General features: G+C 31.4%; 2 protein-coding genes across 2 annotated transcripts in view; both read right to left on the bottom strand.

Moving 5' to 3' along the window:
- LOC143042232 (uncharacterized) overlaps positions 1-19,995 on the bottom strand; it is an 85,243-nt gene that overhangs the window by 38,031 nt on the left and 27,217 nt on the right. The window lies entirely within an intron of this gene.
- Positions 11,627-19,248, bottom strand: LOC143042917 (uncharacterized). The gene is made up of 4 exons (XM_076215424.1): positions 19,120-19,248; positions 13,711-13,851; positions 13,168-13,318; positions 11,627-12,424 (listed from the first exon to the last, which is right to left on the bottom strand). The coding sequence occupies exons 1-4, from the start codon at positions 19,246-19,248 to the stop codon at positions 12,141-12,143; spliced, it is 705 nt and encodes a 234-aa protein (XP_076071539.1). The 3' UTR covers positions 11,627-12,140.

Here is a 19,995-nt window from a genome sequence, read left to right as displayed (position 1 = left end):
CTTTCCCTCATGAATATTTAAAAAGAAGCTGCCGAAACTAAATTTAATTATTCATACGACCTTTTCAACCTGTTCTTGTTTCCAATGTATACAAAGAAGCGTGGAACTCATTTCATTTACAATTTTTAAAAAAACATATTTCACTTGTTAATATTTTTTCTTTGAGACCTATAAATTATTATGTTTTTGCAAATTGTTGATATTTTGATCCATACTTAAACAAATTCGTTCACCATCGGTTGCGGGTTTCAACAGGTTTCATGTATGTACATTTCATTGTGTTGTATAATTCTCCACCTCATATGAGCCATTTTTAAAGGGGAGGGGGGGGGGGGTTCCACAATATTTAAATCAAATATTAACATTAACACATAAATATTTTTTTTGTTTTTTTAGATTGCAGTTTAAAGACATTAATAGTGCATTGACTTGGCATTTCAACGATAAAAGGATTCGGCCCAAAATGGAGAAAATCTCGGCAGAGCCTCGCAATTCCCGTTTATAAGCCTGATCTTTCTTTTGTTGCTATGTCAACTCGATGCACTATTATTGTCTATTAACAACTTTTCCTTATATATGAAGTAATGGTTTAATGACAGGTATTATCCCTGTCATTTCAACTAATCGGGTGGAGCTTACGTTTAAGTTTGTATAGGAACAGTCTATATAAAGATGTGTGTAATAACAATGAATAAGGAGAATGAACGTTATAATTATAATTGATTTCTAATCACTTATCAGTGTCATCAAACGGATATACAAATGAACTGAGTGTGTTTCATTTGGCGAATAACTATACACTTCATTGATGAGTTTATCCCGACACACCTGTATTTATGGACTGGCCTTAATTCAGCAAACCAGTTAAATCTTGCCCATTTAAATGTAATAAATCAAGTAATATGGTATTGCAACATTTGCATACACGATGTATTTCACACATCATTCATAAACTTTCTTTTTCTTTTTTGGTCATTAAGAATACTCGAAAGTGTCATTTATATACTAGTCAACAAAAGAAACGATACACGACCTTTTTTTCAAATCAAAGATAAAGTTTTCCGTTTATAGGACCAATATTGAAGGTAGTTATACTTAATCATTATGGAAATATAAATTAATCCGTTTAATAATTATTTTTTTTGCGTACGTGACGTTTTTTTGCGATTTTTTTTTTACATAAAACGACAATTTTAAAAACAGAAGTTCCAACTAATGATGACAACCTCTCATTTGAACATGTTAAAGGACACCTCATTGTTTTCCATCAATTTGTTTTTAAAAATCATTCAGTTTCTTTGGGTTTTTTTTAAGCAAATTTCGGCCCCACGAGAAATCAACTGATTTACCATAGACAGTATGTGTAAACTGAAATTCAAACAGCGGTAACAATCTTAAAACTAGATTTCAAATAACACTTTTTTCCCAAAAATTTGAAAAAACAATATTTCAACCCATTAGTTACAACATGAACATAACTTGATTAGCATATTGGATATTTTCAAACAAATTTGAAATTTTACATAGTACTTAGAAAATTGTTTGACGATTTTTTAATCAACTTTCCGCAAAACTAATTTTCACCCCATGATCGTTTACACGAAATTTAGATACTTTCCGACAAGTTTTGATTTTCATTATTATATGTGCATACATTGCAAATGAAATCTTTTTAAAATAGTGCATCTCATTTTGTCTTATATTAAACACTTTCTGATCAATTTTATTCCAAAGTCGTGTATCGTTTCTTTTGTTGACTAGTATATAACAAATACTGCATCAGTACCGTGGTTTTATAGTTTCATTCTTCTTCAATAGTTATTTACATACCAAGGATCCGTGTTGAAGACCGTACTTTGACCTATAATTATTTACTTTTACAAAGAATGACTTGGATGGAAAGTTGTGTCATTGACACTCATACCACATCTCTATAAATATATTTAATAAATCGAATAGCAAAATTGTTCTGTCATCACTTTACCTTTATTTTGTGAGCAGACATTGTTTTGGTTAAACACATGCATACGTTTAAGTTACGTTCAGTTCGAATACATGTTAGTTATATGTAAATGAAACTTAAATCTTTTAACCAATTAATCTAATAACGGGAACACTTAATTACTTACATGGTATACGTGTCATATGGAATGTCCAACGGAATTTGTGTAAGTCCTTTACCCTTACAATTAACTTCTCTACCGTCTATGTTCAAATAACAGAAACATTTTTCAGGACATGGTTCAACTATGGTTACCAGAATATAGTATGTCATCAGGTAACTTGGTACATTAAACATGTGCATCATGGAATGTCTATCATGTTAAAACAAAAATAAATGCACTTTTATATCAGTTTCTAAGGAACCAAATTTAAAGTCGTTTATTTGTCTATTAGTAACATTAACATCAGTGACGGTTATATCGATATTTTTTTTAAACCCTGAATACCAATACTTCTCATGTGAACGTCGTCTAGATGAAATAATCCTGTTGCTTTTCAGCATTAAAAAGGTAGCATACGCCTATTATGTATTATTCCAAACGGCATATTTCGTAAATAGACAGTGAACAAAAAGGTCAAACATGATTCACAGAGGCACAAATGATCAGTATGCTTGAGTCTATAAAATATAATGGGATATCTGGCAACTGTTTTACAAGTGAGATGTTTTACTAGCTTTAAAGCCATGTTTAATTCACCATCTTCTACACAATAAAATGGCTATACCAAGACAGACAGGAGTATGACAGTTGTTATCCATTCATTTGTTTTGTTTGAGCTTTTGTTTTTGCTAATTGATTCTTGACTTTCCGTTTTAATTCTGCTCGGGGTATCGGTTAATTGCAATTTTACTTTTTGCATATGCGTGATGTGAGAGTATCTATGAACTATACAAAGCATGCGTCACAAAATCGTTTAGTTTATTTATAAAACCTGTTCATGGTGCATTTTGCATTCTTAATTAACGCAAAATAACATGAGACGATCTCATTTTACAGAGGATTTCCATTGTTTACTTAATGTACCTCTAACTTATTTACCCAGTATAGGTCTCTAAATTGAGATTCAATTTATTAAATAGTAGTCGGGCATGACTCTTACAATACGCCCTCTGTGATTCAGGGGGTCCGAAATAGGATCAGGGAAATACACTCAACGAAAACAAAATGTTTAACAGGAAAAAGGTTGTCATAGTACCATCAGCGTTACATTGTATCCTTTTCTAGAAAACTAATAGTAGAAGGGATAAAACCCCAAAAAAAATTTTCATTTAGTGTCAATGACTTATATATTTAAGCGCACAATGACAGCGGTATCCTCTAGGTGACAATTGTACTAGCTAAAGTTGAAAAACAATCAGCCTTGCGACTTATTTGAAAAGATTAAGGTGACCGTTCTTGTTTTTTACACATTTTAAGCTTTCAACTTGGGCATAAATCGAATTATCCTCTTATGTTTTTAACGTTTAGATAGTGTGAAATTCTCACTACACCAGGGAGCAGATATACATTCTTATCTCGATCGGACAAAGCTACGAATTTATATATCCATTAAGCCAAACAACCTCCCTCCTCTCCCTCCATCATTAACAAGGAAATACTGTGAGACGGTAGAGGTCAAGAGATGTCACTATTTTTAAACTGCAGTGAATAATTTGATTATGAATAAAAGGAAACAAATGTTCATATTATTGCGATATCAACCCAAAGACACAAATGTTTAGATTCAACCTTTAGGCTTTTTTTTAAAGATGCCTATACAGACAAATATCCTCAATACCTCCCTTTGACTTAATAATAGTTATACGGAGTTAATGCAATACTTTTTACTGTCAAATATTAAATATATATCTCAAAATGCATATTGGATTAACTATCATTATTATTAGATAAATCAAAGATATACTAGCAATCACAAGTGTTTGTTTGGAAAATTTCAACTCCCCTATTTTGATTTTAACCGGTAAAAATGTAAGAAGTTGTAATATAAACAAGTAGAAAAAACAGTTCAATGTATAAAATAACAGTTCAATAAATGATGACGAACAGCGGTAAAAGAAAATGAATATTCAGGACGATAATATGTAAATTTAATGAAAATATTATCCGCGCTTTTTACTAGACTGACACGCTGAGTCGGTTGTTCTAAAGTGTAAATTAATAAGTTTTGGACTTGGACACGTTTCCGATGTTGAGCCGATCAGTATTTGATCTTACTCTGTGATGCCACTTGTTCAGCATTAAAAAGGAAATAAAATGTTAACGTCTTTTTTTTTACGTGTCGGGATCAAAAAATGACTTCCTGTCATCAAGACGACCACCCTCACACGAGATCAACTAGGAGAGAGGTAGTAAAGAATAGCAAATAAAAGACTCAAGTACAATAAACAATACTGTTTCACAGTATTAAGTTACTAAAACGAGCTAAATAAAAGTAACTTAACCAAATTGGATGCGTGAAATGATGTTGTAAACTACACGTAAACATCGATGATCGACTTCAGAGTAAATTTCATGGATGAACTATATCAGCAAATCAAAACCGCTTTCCCCTTTTATTTTAGTGGTCCGAATATTGCCAGCTGTTGCAAGTTTAAATGTCAATCGCTATACTCTCAATTTCCAGTGGTATTTTAAAGTTTAATGTCGAACCTCACTCTCGACCTCATGTAGCACGGCCTACTTATTGCAATTCATGAACATGCATAAGCCATTTTCTCTGGGCGTAAAAATGTAAAACAAAGAACAACAATCATCTTCATAAATTGTTCCATGTGCTTGTACTAGGTACAAACAGATAAGTTATTGTAAATTGCCATAATGTACAATGTCCATATTCATGTGTTATTTTACATTACTGACTGCTTATAATAGTTATCAAAGGTACCAGATTTATAATATAATACGCCAGACGCGGTTTTCGTCTACATAAGACTCATAAATGACGCTCAGATCAAAAAAAAGTTTTAGTTATTTTTTAATTTGTTTCTTATCTCCTGTTCTGCATGTTCTGATAAGATTTATAACATATGTTTGTTTTTCATGCAAGAATAAAACATAGAAAGGTAACAGTTTTCTCAAGTAGTTTTGCTGAGTTCTTTTTTTAAATAATTTCGTTATATTGCAAATGCATAATAAATACGCATACTCATCTAATTATGTACCGGGCATTAATGGAAAATTGTTAGAAAAGTGAGTCTCCATCATAAGCCTAATAACACATTACAGCTATGAAACTCTTTATGTAAATCGATATAAATGCAGTTTGGTAAAAAACCTCTAACATGTTAGTTATTGTGATGTAAGCGGTAACTTGGCTTGAATAAATTCTGGAAATGCAAAATTTGAAACGATTTACGGAAGAGGTATATATTTAATTTTCTATATAACTTCATATCATACATCAAATATTTAGTACCTGAGGCATATAGTTTTATTTGAATTTATCTATATAAAGGATAAAAACAATAAAATTGGAATACAGCAATGTTCAAACGAGGAAGTATAAAATGAAACATCCGAAAAATGTTAGGTCATGCAATTATGATATCTTGATATAAATACAGACGGCAGTGGTTTACAGAATTTAAATCTTTTCAATCGATTACACATCAAAAGTTCAGTTAAGTTAACAAACAAAACTTAGGGGTGGTGGTAGATTTAATCAACTTACAAGAGGAAAAGACCAATTTGTCTAAAGAGTAAAATGGAGTTAGAAGGCATCCCCTGCTAGGCATGCATCTGACTCAATATGATTTCAAAATCAGAATTAACATAATAATATATTTATTTGCAGTAGGTTTCGTCCCCGAGGGTATCACCAGCCCAGTAGTCAGCACTTCGGTTTTCACATGAATATCAATTATATGGTCAATTTTATAAATTTCTTGTTACAAAACTTTGAATTTTTCGAAAAATTAAAGATTTTCTTATCCCAGGAATAGACTGCCTTAGCCGTAATTGGCACAACTTTTTAGAATTTTGGCTCCTCAATGCTCTTAAACTTTGTACTTGTTTGGCTTTATAACTATTTTGATATGAGCGTCACTGATGAGTCTTTTATAGACGAAACGTGCGTCTTGCGTATTAAAATTATAATCCTGGTACCTTTGATAACTATTAACACCACTGGGTCGATGCCACTGCTGGTGGACGTTTCGTCCCCGAGGGTATCACCAGCCCAGTATTCAGCACTTCGGTGTTGACATGAATATCAATTATATGGTCAATTTTATAAAGTTCCTGTTACAAAACATTGAATTTTTCGAAAAACTAAGAATTTTCTTATCCCAGGAATCGACTTCCATGACTACATTAGCCGTATTTGGCACACCTTTTTGGAATTTTGGCTCCTCAATGCTCTTCAACTTTGTACTTGTTTGACTTTATACCTATTTTGATATGAACGTCACTGATGAGTCTTATATATGTGATGTAAAAAACATTATTGTTCACTTTAAAACATATCATGTGACGAAATGTCGATGAAATAGAAGTTCCTGCACAATATAAGTGAGTATAATCGTAAGTAGGAACACGTGTACGCTATTTTTATGTTCTTTAATAAATGCTAATATTTTCAAAAGAATATGATGATCGACATCCACTGGAGCTTTACCTCAAATTGTTTAATTTATTATATGTTTTCTTCATTTCATAGTTTGTTCGAAATAGATCAATTATACTTTCTTGTGTATTTCGGATCAAAAATAAGAAATGTTGGTAAACTGTAGCTTTAAAGTCAATCTAAATGTCACTTCTTATCAGCATCCGTGAATTATTTTGATATTAAGGAACATGTTGGCAGATACATTTGTAAACGAACAAAATCCATAGATCACTGTATTTCTCCTTTCTATCTTACTTTGTGATGTGTTTTGTTTTAATCTAATTAATAAACTCAACGACGTCTGTCGCAATGAAAAAAATGCAGAAAGAAAAACTTCTGAACCGCGATGAAAACACAAAACGGAAATTCCTTATTTTATGGCCATATTAAATACAAAAACTAAAATACATTAAAGTAGTACTGTCATATTCAACGACTTTGTATATGCATTCCCAAATGTAAAAATATTCAGTTCACATGGTAAAATGAAGCTTTAATCTTACCTTAACATGTGCTTAATATCTTTGTATCTCACCATTAACAAATACTGTCTTGATTATGTACAAATTATTTGAGTAAGTAAGTGCAAAACAATTATTCGCTACAGTTATCGTATACATTACTTTTAATACATTTATCATAACTCTTTTCAATTTTCCTTGTCATTATTGGAGATTTAAATAAATACGATGCTACAAGGTACAACTTATAAATTTAACCTTGACATGTTTCCCTCGTCAATATTAGTTGATATTTTTATATTGATACCGTTTTTGAATTGCAATCTAAATTTGGTGATTTAACAGCATTACATAATACATAGTACGCTATATATTCACAATACTCTAATGTTGCTCTTGTGTGTGTACTTCACACAACATATAAATTTGTCAAACATTAGATAAGACTTACTTTTTGATATAAACGAATGATTAAATGTATCCTTCAACCGTAGAGAAAGTTTTATTGACTTGTACATGTTGTACTGAATTATTTATTAGTTTGATACCCACAGAAATATTTTGTTCAAACTAAAAGTAAATACAAATGAGTTCATATCGTTTCAAATTATTTACAACTACAGTTATTTCAATCTGATTGCATACTGCGTTGGTCTGCATAAAAAAAAATATAAAAAAAACGATTGGTAAACACACCAAAAGCTGAAAGAAATGTGTAATAAAAGATGATAATTCAAAATAACGTGCGTTATGAAATGTTGTTTGTTTTTATAGATGAAGATGAAGAAGGTCAAATTCACATATACGCATGTCCATACTCAAAAGACAGTATCATTGACAATGAGAAAAATTGGCATTGAAGTATAGACTAGCAGCAAGAGATTACCGTACGACCTTAAAAAGTTATATGCTTCTGTTTTGTGGCGTTGCATACCCACCACATGCAAAATCAGGATCAATGAATCAACATCATAATATCATATCAAACTATAGCAATCGGCGGGAAAACATATATAATCTAAAAATCATCTAACAAAAATCTACAAATACATAAAGAGCATATACATGATATACATCTATGTGTCAATCACACTTAAAAAAACATAAGTTCAATGTAAAAAAATACTGTAAAAAAAAAGATATGCAACTTGAAATAAATATCAATCAGGACTCGCCCTGTGTTCAATTCATTAGGTGTTTGGAAGGCATTTACATGAAAGAAAGCACTTATCCGTTTGGTAAATATTTCAAAATTATTTTTCTTTAATAATAGCACCAGAAAAGGATTACAGAGATTAAGTATTGGCCAAAATTTTTTTCTCATAGTTGCTGTTACACGCTTGTATTAACACTATATATATTCATTGTACTTGTTTTACCATGAAAACAGTTTCAATTACTTTATTCAAATATCACCGACAAAAAGTTATTAAAGTTCGTGTCATACTTTTTGGTCTGATTGTACTTTACGGTGGATAAGGATGTTTTGTTAAAAAAAAACCAATAGATTTCTTCAATATTTATAATTTTGTAAGATTGGGGTGTCCTCAGCAAATTATGAAAGTATAATGACCACTTTCTTTGTAAATAAAGGAGATGACCCACCATGAGTTACCCCCCCCCCCCACCCCAATGATGATTTCGTCAATTTTTCAATAAAACACTAATTTCATGGCAATTTTTTAATTTTTTACAGTAAAAACATTTTTTTTCTACATAATTATAAAAAATACATTTCATATAATAACAATTGGATGTGTGCTTTACTTTCAGTTACAATCTGTGAACGGGGAAAAAATAACACATTTTGATGAAAATAAGCACTTCTGTAGGAGCCAATTATGCAAATTAGGTCACCCTGTACAAAAAAACCACCCAATAGATATTTTTTTAAATACAAGCATTTTGAAGGTCTTTACCTTAGCATTGTTTCAGCATAATATGAACATACATTTCTTACCTTGTTTATTGTCTATACCGTATACTGATAATTGAAGTAAAGTGGCAAAATTTTGAAAATTGATTTAAAATACCATTTAATAGATAAAATGTCATAAATCAGTAATAAAATTGATGAAAAAGGTATGGTGAAAGGGAGTTTGTTCTGTCAGTCATTCAAAGAAAAACCTTATCATGGACCTGCCAAAAAAAAAGAAGAAGATGCCCTATAGGTATAGTCTGTCTGTAAGTCCATCTGTTCAGATCAGGTTCTGGTTGTAACATTTTTGTCTTTTTATGTAGGCTATTGATATATGGTATAAAGGTAGCTCAGCTCAAACGGTTGTGTTACTACCATGAATAGTGACTTTTGACCTTGAACTCTGACCTCAAGGACAATTTAATGATTCTTTTTTTTCCAGAAGTGTAACTTTTGACTTTTGATATAGGCTTAACTGCAGATTAGATATTTGGTATGAAGGTAAATCAATTCATGAAGATGTGTCATGCACCATAGTGACCATAGTATTTTTGACCTGGAACAAAGACTTCAAGGTGCAAATGATTTGATTTTAGACCGAACACCAATGAAGCAACACCAATGAATAAAAAATTTCACTAAATACAGTATGTGGACAACTGAAACAGACAAACAGACAGGGTCATTTCCATATAAACACATTTTTGTTTACAGGTCTTATGGTGACAATACGTTGCACACATGATAATGCTATGACTACCCCACACTTGTAAAATTCAAAGTATTGACAACAGGAAGAAGGTATTGAACAGACCCAAAATTGAACTACGTGTTTCAACTTTTCACTGTCAGGGTGTTGGCCAATTATGAATGATGAAGTCATTAATTCTGCCAAGTATTTTCTGTAAGAAAAAAATATTCGACCTTAATTGTTACAAGTACCAGCAATTAGGCAGAAGTTTTCAGACAGACCAAAAAGTGACAATATTACAACAGACAACTCATTACTGTTAACTTGGTGGTGGCAAAAATTTTTTTTTTGGGCCCGAACCAAACGCTGAAAAGATAAACTGCAAATGAAGCATGTTTTACACTAATCAGAGATCAGTAAGGGGCCCAATATATGTTAAGCGGTTCTTAGTTAGAAGTGTAAACTGAACAAACACAGGTTTGGGACAAAGAACCACAGTTTAATATTTTCTTTGCATATCAATAAAGCAATACATGTAAACATAATTACAAACAAAGCAAATTCCAGTTGAAAATATGTTGTACTCCTAACACAAAGTACATAGCAACTGTTAGTTCTTTTGAAAACATTACTACTCTACTTATTAACAATATCTTTAAATAAAAGGCTGAAATGACATAGCAATAAGGTAAAAACTATCCTCTAGGGAGCGGAGGGTGGGAATAAATAATTTCCCAGAAAATTCGAATGTCTGCTCAAAGCATTGTTGCTTTCACAATAATTATGTGATTGTGCCTAAAACAAAAGCCCTGTTAATTAAGCCCTGATTGGTTAATTCAAATGCAGTCTTAATTTTGATTGGTTAATTACGATTAGTAAACGAGATTTCACATTCAGCAGCAACTGGGAAAACCCAAAAGCTGATTGGACCAAATAGCAGACAGGGATTCCCAATTAAAATTATATGTACCGTCATTGCACAAAACATATTGTGTATTAATGATCTATTTATACAAAAAAGTTCACTTTATAATGTTGTTTTTATTGACAAAACCTTGCTAGCATTAAAGAAAAGTTATTCTGTCTGTATCATTTGGTACAAAAAATAAATGTTTGTGTTGCTTTTTTTAACGTTATATGTACTTATCTCCAATGCCTATCAAATTTGCATTTAAAACCCCTTTTCTCATCCTAGCATTGAAAAGATATCTCAGTTCCATTAATAGGACTGAAGAATATAATTTAATTGGCTTTTGGTATAATGCAGAGTGCACGAAGACCCTTATAATAAAAAATAACATGCACTCAAATGGACCCGATTAACCATTATCTCAATTCTGAATACCATGTTATGGTCATAAAATGGCTGTGCCAATACAATCTGGTAACCTATAGATGTAATACCACCATTGATTTTCCCCTACAGTCTTTGTGAAATTTGCACTTTTCAAAGAATTGTACAGAATTCAATTTTGTTTCATATAAAATATACTTTTTCTGACACATTTTATATGTATGTGCCTGTTCTAACTCAGGAGCCTTTCATTCAGTGGTTGACGTTTGTTTATGTGTTACATGTACATATTGGTTTCTCGATTATTTTTTGTACATAAACTAGACCGTTAGTTTCCCCCTTTGAATTGTTTTACATTGACATTTCTGGACATTTTTATAGCTGACTATGCGGTATGGGATTTGCTTATTGTTGAAAACGGTACAGTGACATTAAGTTGTTATTTTTGTGTCATTTTGTTCTCTTGTGGAGAGTTGTGTAATTGGCAATCATACCACATCTGCTTTTTCATTATTCAGCCTGAATAAGGTTGTATCCTGTCCAGTACTGCATGTACTAGTACTATAGAAAAAAATGTCACTTTACATTGCATTGCATGTAAGAAACTAACCATCACTGGATATTAACCAATAAAATTTCCCTAAGCAACTGGATGTAACTTTCTATGATTTGGTGGTATTACACCTATAACAAGTTATTCCTCAGTACATGTAAAATATTTAGTAAAAGATGAGACTGTTTTGGCATTAAAGCCATGCTCTAACAAAATACATTTGAGGCCATTTTCACTGTCTCTGTTAAATGCTAACTGTAGATGTTTTAGACAAAGTCCACTGTGTGCTTAACGTCTAGCTGTAAGCTTGGTGATGCGTGAGGCCCTTATCAATGGAATGTAAGAATCTATTAGCAAAGCTGAATTGAATGGAAAAACATCCTTTTCTGAACATTCAAAGTGCTCAAGAAGTTGAAATAGACTTGTGACATCAGCACATGCATTGTGAGCATCATATTGTACGCCAAGTAATGTTGTGACCAATGTTTGTTGTTTATGATTTCCTATGTCTTTAGTTTTGAATTTCTTTCTTGCCAATTTTATTGTATCAATGCACCCATAGATATGTAACATAAATTCCGAAAGAAGACTGTGCGGACGTAGTTTGTTCATCAATATGGGAATGTCAAACGAAGCAATGTTATGACCGAAAAGAATTGGTTTCTTCTTTTTGCTGATAAAATCAATAAATTCCAGTAATACAATCTGAATATCTCTGCTTTTAACGGTTTTGGTTTACCATGATGGTACATCTGGTCACAAGAAAAACCAAAAGTCAATCCTGTTATTTCTGACGATTTGGGTGAAATAACCTCCCTAGGTGATATATACTTATTAAATACAGTGGTTCCATCAAATGCAGCCAGCTGAGTTATATCAGGCTTCCTTGATATTCCTGGAACAAAAATAAACAAATATTGTATTAATAATTAAAAGTTTATCTTTCCAGAAATGTGAGATGACTTGTTCCATATCAAGTTTGGTTAAATTCTGCTTTAAATACTGTCTTTGTCGTATTCATTTTATAAATTTAAGCGGCAGCAAGTATTAAATGGCGGCCTCTTTTAAAAAAACTTATAGCTTCTTGAAAAGTGCATCCAAATTAATGGGAGTCAAATTTCTTGATTACAAGAAAAACTGTTTCAATTTCACCAGGTTCTAATTTTAGCAGTCCACCCTATTTTTACATGAACATTATATTGCGATTTAATTTTCATTTCACTTAATTTTACCTATCAAGTTCCTCAGGAATAAAGCAAAATTTAGATCATCGCCTATAGTGTATGCTGTATAATTTTTCGTGATGTAAGGGGCATAATTCCCAACAAACATCAGTAATATATCACTTTATTCCAAGACTATCATTGAAATATTCCCAATACAAGTTTTGTAAATATCACAGAATGGATGTTTACTACGCTTTATGTTATGTCACTTTCATTTATTTCATGGAGTTACAATTACATTGTAAGCTTATTTCACTTACTTCCAATAACAATGTAAGTTTTAAGGTCATAGTAACCTTATTCCAAGCATCAATATTTGATTAAAGAATCACTAATGAGTAGGCAAATCATGTGTCGTGTGTGCATTTGTTTTAGCCTGATATCTGTGATTCAAATTGTTTTTAACACTTACCTGTTGTTTCTAAATCAAAAACTACTACTGATTCTTCTCCTTCAAACTTCATCTTTGATGGAATACTTTCTGTGTCAATATGTTCTTGCACTTCTATTTCTCCTCCATAGGTGTCTCCCTCTTTCACTGATTCTCGCTGATTATCCTTGGCCTAGAAACAATACAAAAAAAGTTGAGAACAATTATGGAAAAAGTAATTCAGATGCAAATGCACAGTGGGATCTTTAGAACAATTGCTATTCTATGTTGAAACATTTAATGTTAAACTTTTGTACATTAGAACAAATATCTCCTTCCAATCAAAATTAAGAGCCATTGAATTCTCTCTCTGTGGGTTTTCAACTACAATGTTTATAAACTTAAAGGCTTAAGGCTTCTCCTGGATATGAGGATTCCACACTGTTCATTGAAGACCCATTGGTTTTCCTGGACTGTATGTCTATTTTCACTACCTTGTTGGGTTCTTGTCTCTTTTACACATTCCCCATTTCCATTCACTTTTCTTTTTACAGAAATATTCCATACTTCCATTGCTAGGCCTACCTTTATTGTGAGTCTTTTTCTTTTGAAATTAGGACATGTAGTAGTTGACTGTGTTTTCCTAATCTGTATACGCCTTCGATCTTTTCGAATTCCATGAAGTATGTTCAAATTTCCAGGAGAGAGTAGAGACTTCTTATTCACCTGAAAAGAATGAAGACATTTGCATGTAATGTATTAACTTTAACAATTTTGAATGATTTATTTACTTTATAGATATACAATTGAGAATGTAGAGAAAAAAGTACATATCTGAAAAAAAATAATATCTCAAAAAATATCTAATTATAGTATAACTACAAATAGATTCACGGAGGTATGTAGTGCATGAGTTAATTATTAGTGTTGTTTGGTCATGAGTTGAATATTTTTCTCTATTTGAATTTGTGTACTAGTTATTCGTTTTATTACACTGGCATTTGGCATTTTTTCTTCTGAAAATAAGGTAGAAAGTTTAAGAAACATGACAAAACCTATGGTTGTATGTTGTCAGGGGAATGCAATAACCACATGTATACACAGAACTATACGACTTTTCAAACTTTCTATTTCTCTTTAAATTCTCTCTCCTCTTTTTACCATTGAAAGCTAGTTTAATATTCTATAAACTGTTTGCTTTATATGCATGTCCATTATATTATACTATTATTGTAATTGTATACTGTATTATGGAGAAAACTTAGTAGGATTTACTTGTGTCTAATCCATTTTGCTTTAATTCAGCAAATAAAATAAGTTTTTAAACTAGGCATACATAGTAAAGAAAGCCTCTAAATACATTTATCTTGCTTTACCAACCATAGCCTTCGTTCTTTTGCATCACAGCTGAAGACACCCTAGCTTTTAATGATTTAGTCCCTCCATAAAACCTGAAAAAATCGAATAAATAAATATTCAACATAAAACAAAATAGTTTATGCTCCACAAAATTAAAACACATAAATATGTCTCTCTGTTGCAGCTAGTCCTGGAAAATAGCAGTTAGTGGATCGTAACTGTGGGGCATATGCATATAATGGTAAAGGAATTAAGATGAGCTTCAGTTCAAAGCTGTCACGGTCTTCCACATCAAGGACGTTTATATGATTTAACAAAATGTTTATTTATGTTTTCCATTTTTAATGACAAAGTTAGACATTAAACACCACATATTGCATTGAAATCACAGTTATCACACATTATTTCAATATCAGAGGGTGTGTCACTGACAATTTTTATGTGTCTTACAAAACTGTCTGTTTAGAACTGGAATTGTTTTACTTTGAATGTTTGAAATCCTAAAGTAATGTAAGGCATACAGTACAGCCTGTGACATTCTCTTAATTATGTCCACCTTCTTGCATGGTCAACATCCAATGGTGGCCATTTAGTGGGGTATTCAATCTTGAGATGTTGGCCATTTTTTGGGGTCATAAAACATAGGTTGATGTTTTATCTAATAATGTTACCTGTTGTAATCAATCAGGGTTGAAGTTTTCAACTTGTATGTTTCTTTTAAATTTACCTGTACAGGTAACTTAGGTTTCTTTCAAAATTGAAAGTTCACCTTTTTTTGAAAATTTAGAATAAGACATTGTTTCAGTCTTTGTTAATTAATATTATTTTTGATTTTTCTGTCTTTTGAATTTATTCAAATTTTTTTTATTTTTATTTTTTCATTTGTTTTTATTCATTTTTGTATGATTTTGTTTCTTATTCTTTTAATGTCTTCTTAGTAAGAATCTTGAGAAGCAAAAAGGCAAAACAGACAAAGATAAATTTTTGGGTAGCATTTGAAAGACATGAAAGACAACAGACTGTAATGAATTTTTTTTAAAGTAAAAAAAATAAATAATGTACATGATGTTCATTGTATTTAATTGTTTATTTGCATTATTTGATGAATTATCATTAATAATATCTAATAATCAAGAGAATGATATTTTTAAAGAAACCATGAAGGAAGTAATTTTTAGCAAGCATGTTTCTTAACAAAATAAAATGATCAGACAATATCAATCTTCTTATAATAATTTTTTATAACATCTATTATTATTCAGGAAAACTACAAATATCATTATACGGTTTTAAAAGGGAAAACCTATTTTTGTCTATCTTTTTTTTCTTAATCTGAAATCAGGAGGTAACATAATGGACATGTTGAAGAGACTTCAGTTTGGCTAATATCTGTCAGTTAAAAGCCAAAATTTGACAAAATACACTGATATAGATGGTTACACTTTTATGATCTATTAATTAAATCATTCTTTTCTGTGTACATTTATATTGTTGGAAGTGCTGGACTGGTATGATACATATTCTTGGTATACATTTGCAAATATTTCCCTAAACCCAGGCCTTTTAGATAAAGTTAACAATTTCAGGGACTTGAATGAATTAAGACTTTAAAACACTTGATGAAAAATCAATTTAAAGAAAAATATAAGTACATTTGAACATGTTGAATGCCTTTTTTGTAATCTAATTTCTGTGGCATCTGTTGTCTTGTGGATAGTTGTCTCATTGGCAATCATACCACATCTTCTTTTTTATATTGTATCCTGCAGTCGACCATTTTACTTCTACTATATAGATAAAAAATAGTATTCGCATGAATATCATGTATCCTGCTTTTGTTGGAGGCGAACAGATACATTTGGATCATTGTTTATGTTGCAGCTTACTTTGCAGTTCCCGTTAAAATATTGTCGATTTTATTGGAAAGTAATATCGGTATAATAAAAGTACTCAGTGTTTTCATGCGTAAATTATAATTTGACTAGTTGGCTAAAACATTAGTTTGTATATTAAGAAATATAACATGTTTGTGTGGTCACTATGAGAAAGAAGAAAAGTCAGCTGCGAACATTGCCTCTCTTTCTCTCGTTTAGATTAAAGCTTTAAAAAAGTGTTACATATTCCGACAATATTCTATTGAAGTAATAAACTAGAAAATATGCAACGTGAAGCGGCTAGGATAGTTAGTGGTGGTACTAAGATATCGTCCATAAATAAATAATACGACGGAACAGGATGGGAGTTACTATCAGAAAGACGTAAAAAACACAAAATTATAAAATTTCATGAAATATTTCATAATAAGACCCCTGATTATTTAAGCGATATATATTATCCCTCAACAGTTGTTTAATATTCATAATTATGACACAAGACGAACGAATGACACGCAACATATAAAGTGTAGAACTGCATTCCACCAGAAATCGTTTCTTCCTTCAGTTATTCGATCCTGGAATGCTATTCCGGACGATATCAGACTAAGTCCATCTAAGTTGACTTTAAAACGTTACCTTAATCAAAATGTAAATAAAATACCAAATTATTATTATTATGGAGACAGTTAAGGACATGTACTTCATGCCAGACTTCGGATGGATTGAAGTAATCTGAACGAACATTTATTTAAGAGAAATCTTGTAGAAAGTAAAACCTGTACCTGTGGTAGAATCGAGAACAGTAAGCATTTTCTTCTCGAGTGTAATAATTACTCCCTTGTCCGAAAACGTACGATAGAAAAAACTCCGTTCCCAAACAATATCGAAACACTTCTATTTGGCCGCAATAACCTCCATCAAGAGGAAAATCTACTCGTGTTTAAACAAGTGCATCAACTTTTGGTAGATTCGAAGCGATTTGACTTATAGCGTCCTTCGTGCATGATTAGAATCGTAATTGGGTGAGACAGTCTTGACAAAGTCCTGTAAACACACTCCGCCGCCGGTACATATATATCATGTATATATAGGAAAGATCTGACGAAAAAAAAATCTACTTTTTTATTTGCAGTTATTTCCCTTTATCTTTTTTTACAGGGAGACGGCTTAATATATTAAAGGAAACTTTGTTTCCGAATCCCTTAGTATTATTGTATCACTGTATTTATATGTGTATGTCATGTACATGTTTTTTTTAAATAAAATATGTTTAAAATAATATTCTAATTTTGTATTTGTAATTTACAATGACGACTGTATGAGGAGGCGTTCCCATTAGTGATAGACTGTGTGAACGGCAATCTAAACCAATTATCTTTTGTAAAAAGACTATTTTTTAACCTCGATGTTTTAATCCCTCGAATCTTACCCTTTTAGTCCATAGCACTTTAGCGTGATATACTATCGTATTTTAGCGAACAAACAACCATCGCACTTTAGCGTGAGACACCATCTTACTTTAGCGTAGACCATTGCATTTTAGCGTAAACCATTGCACTTTAGCGTGACCATCGCACTTTAGAGTACCATCGCACTTTAGAGTCCTACATATGTATGTGAGACGTTAGTCGAAAACTAATAACAAAGCTGTGTGGTCCGAAAGGAAAGTCCACACTCTACATTAACAATCTGAACAAGTTCCGGGTTAAATTGACCACTTGTACAGGTTCCAGCCACGTCCGTCTTTTGCTAGAGAAGCATTATGTAAACAGCATGTCTTTAGGTCTTCTTTTCAAACCAAAGTCTGAATGAATGTACATATTGCCAATTTGGCTATCATATCGAACTTACCGTTTATTTATAATTTCTGGTCTTGAACTGGTTTTGTTAGAAAGTCAAAATTCATCTGACTTCCTTCAAGAATAATGTGCACGTGCAAAGGAAAATGAGACTGCAGTAAGGGTTGTGTGTGCTGCTTTAAAAAGAATTATTTAGTATACTGAACTTTGTCAATGTCAAACATCTGACTTTTGTGAAAATATCAAAAGATACCTGACAGAGATTGATGATAGGGGTGCTTGATTATCTTACCTTTTTTCGTCTTTAACATGCTTATGACTTTATAAAACTAATTTTACCTTTAAGTATACATTTTTGTAATCTACCTTTTTTCTGTTATTGATACGTTGATTTAAGTTTGACAAGTAAAGCTATCTCTGTTCTTGTGATAGGACAATTTTGACATTCCAAATGTCAAATATCTTCAAAAACGTTGATATGATGCTGATATATTTCAATAAACCTTATATAAATACATTTTGATTATGAAAAACAAATATTTTGGACAGCTTTACACTGAATTAAAAATTTCCTTTAATAGCCAGTGGACCTGAAATCAACTAAATTAACATTAACCCTTCTGTACTTTACTTTAATGTTTTACAAACTAACAAGTCGTGTTAAAACTTCATGTTTATTAAAAAAAATAGTACAAAAGTTCAATGCCATCCTTGTATGGAACAAATTGAAGTCCCAAATGAATTAAATCGAAGAAAAAAAACGTCAATTTTAACGTAAAAAAATAACGTTGTTTTTAGAAATACCGGTATTCCCTACAGGCTAAATTAATATTGAATGAACAAATGTCCCCTGCCTTCTAAATATTGCTTTTTCATATTTTTAATTTAACCCAAAATTTTACTCTAAATGATAGACAGCAGTTACTGTTTTTCAATTCAATAAAATATTTTTAACATACATCATGTATACGATTAGAATGTCCACGAATTAGTTTACACTTTGATATGCATACAATGAAGTTTTGGACATCTATTGTGTCGTATTGCTTTTCCCTGGTCCTTTCTAGGTATCTTGTCCCTGTTACCATTTTTATCAGACATTTCGTTGTCCTTTTTCATCTTTTTTTTGCCATGTAAGTGTTCCATCAACTGATAAAAACAAAGAATTACACAAAATCAATATATGTATAGCAACAAAACAAACACACACGTAAAACAAAGGAACAAAGCTTTTTTTCTGATCGTCATTTAAAGGTCATAACTAGACCGTCATCACGGAGGAAAAAACTATCATTTCATCGACAAAATACATCTAAAAGAATTCGTATCAGACGGTCTGTATAATGGGTTTGTTCGGAATTCTTTGCAAACAATTCTAATAGAATTTGAGAGAAGTAAAACCACCAAATAGTCCTGGTTTATGTTGTATATAGTTAAACAAAATAATTAATATGCATAGGCGTACATACAAAACTATGTAGAATATATTTAGAAATTAGATAATTTTAAGAAATATTGAAATCGCAATTTACTACGTTGGATTACAAAACAAGAAGTTGATACATTGTTTGTACCTTACCGAGAATAAAACCCCACACTAAAAAGATAAATAGTTCAAAATAAACAACTACTGTGGATTCATTTATTTTCGTGGGTACCAATTTTCGTGGTTTGAGGAAAATTGACATATTCGTGGATGTTTTATTTCGTGGTTTTGGCAAAGTCTACACTCATTCCTTTAGAAAATTAGTTTTTCGTTAAACATTTGAATTCGTGGTTCACCTATACCCACGAAATCCACGAAAATTGGTATCCAACGAATATTAATGAATCCA

Source organism: Mytilus galloprovincialis, chromosome 8 (genome assembly GCF_965363235.1).
Source record: "Mytilus galloprovincialis chromosome 8, xbMytGall1.hap1.1, whole genome shotgun sequence".
Lineage (NCBI taxonomy): Eukaryota > Metazoa > Mollusca > Bivalvia > Mytilida > Mytilidae > Mytilus > Mytilus galloprovincialis.
Note: the sequence above shows the minus strand (reverse complement) of the source record. Positions and strands in the feature narration are given on the sequence as shown.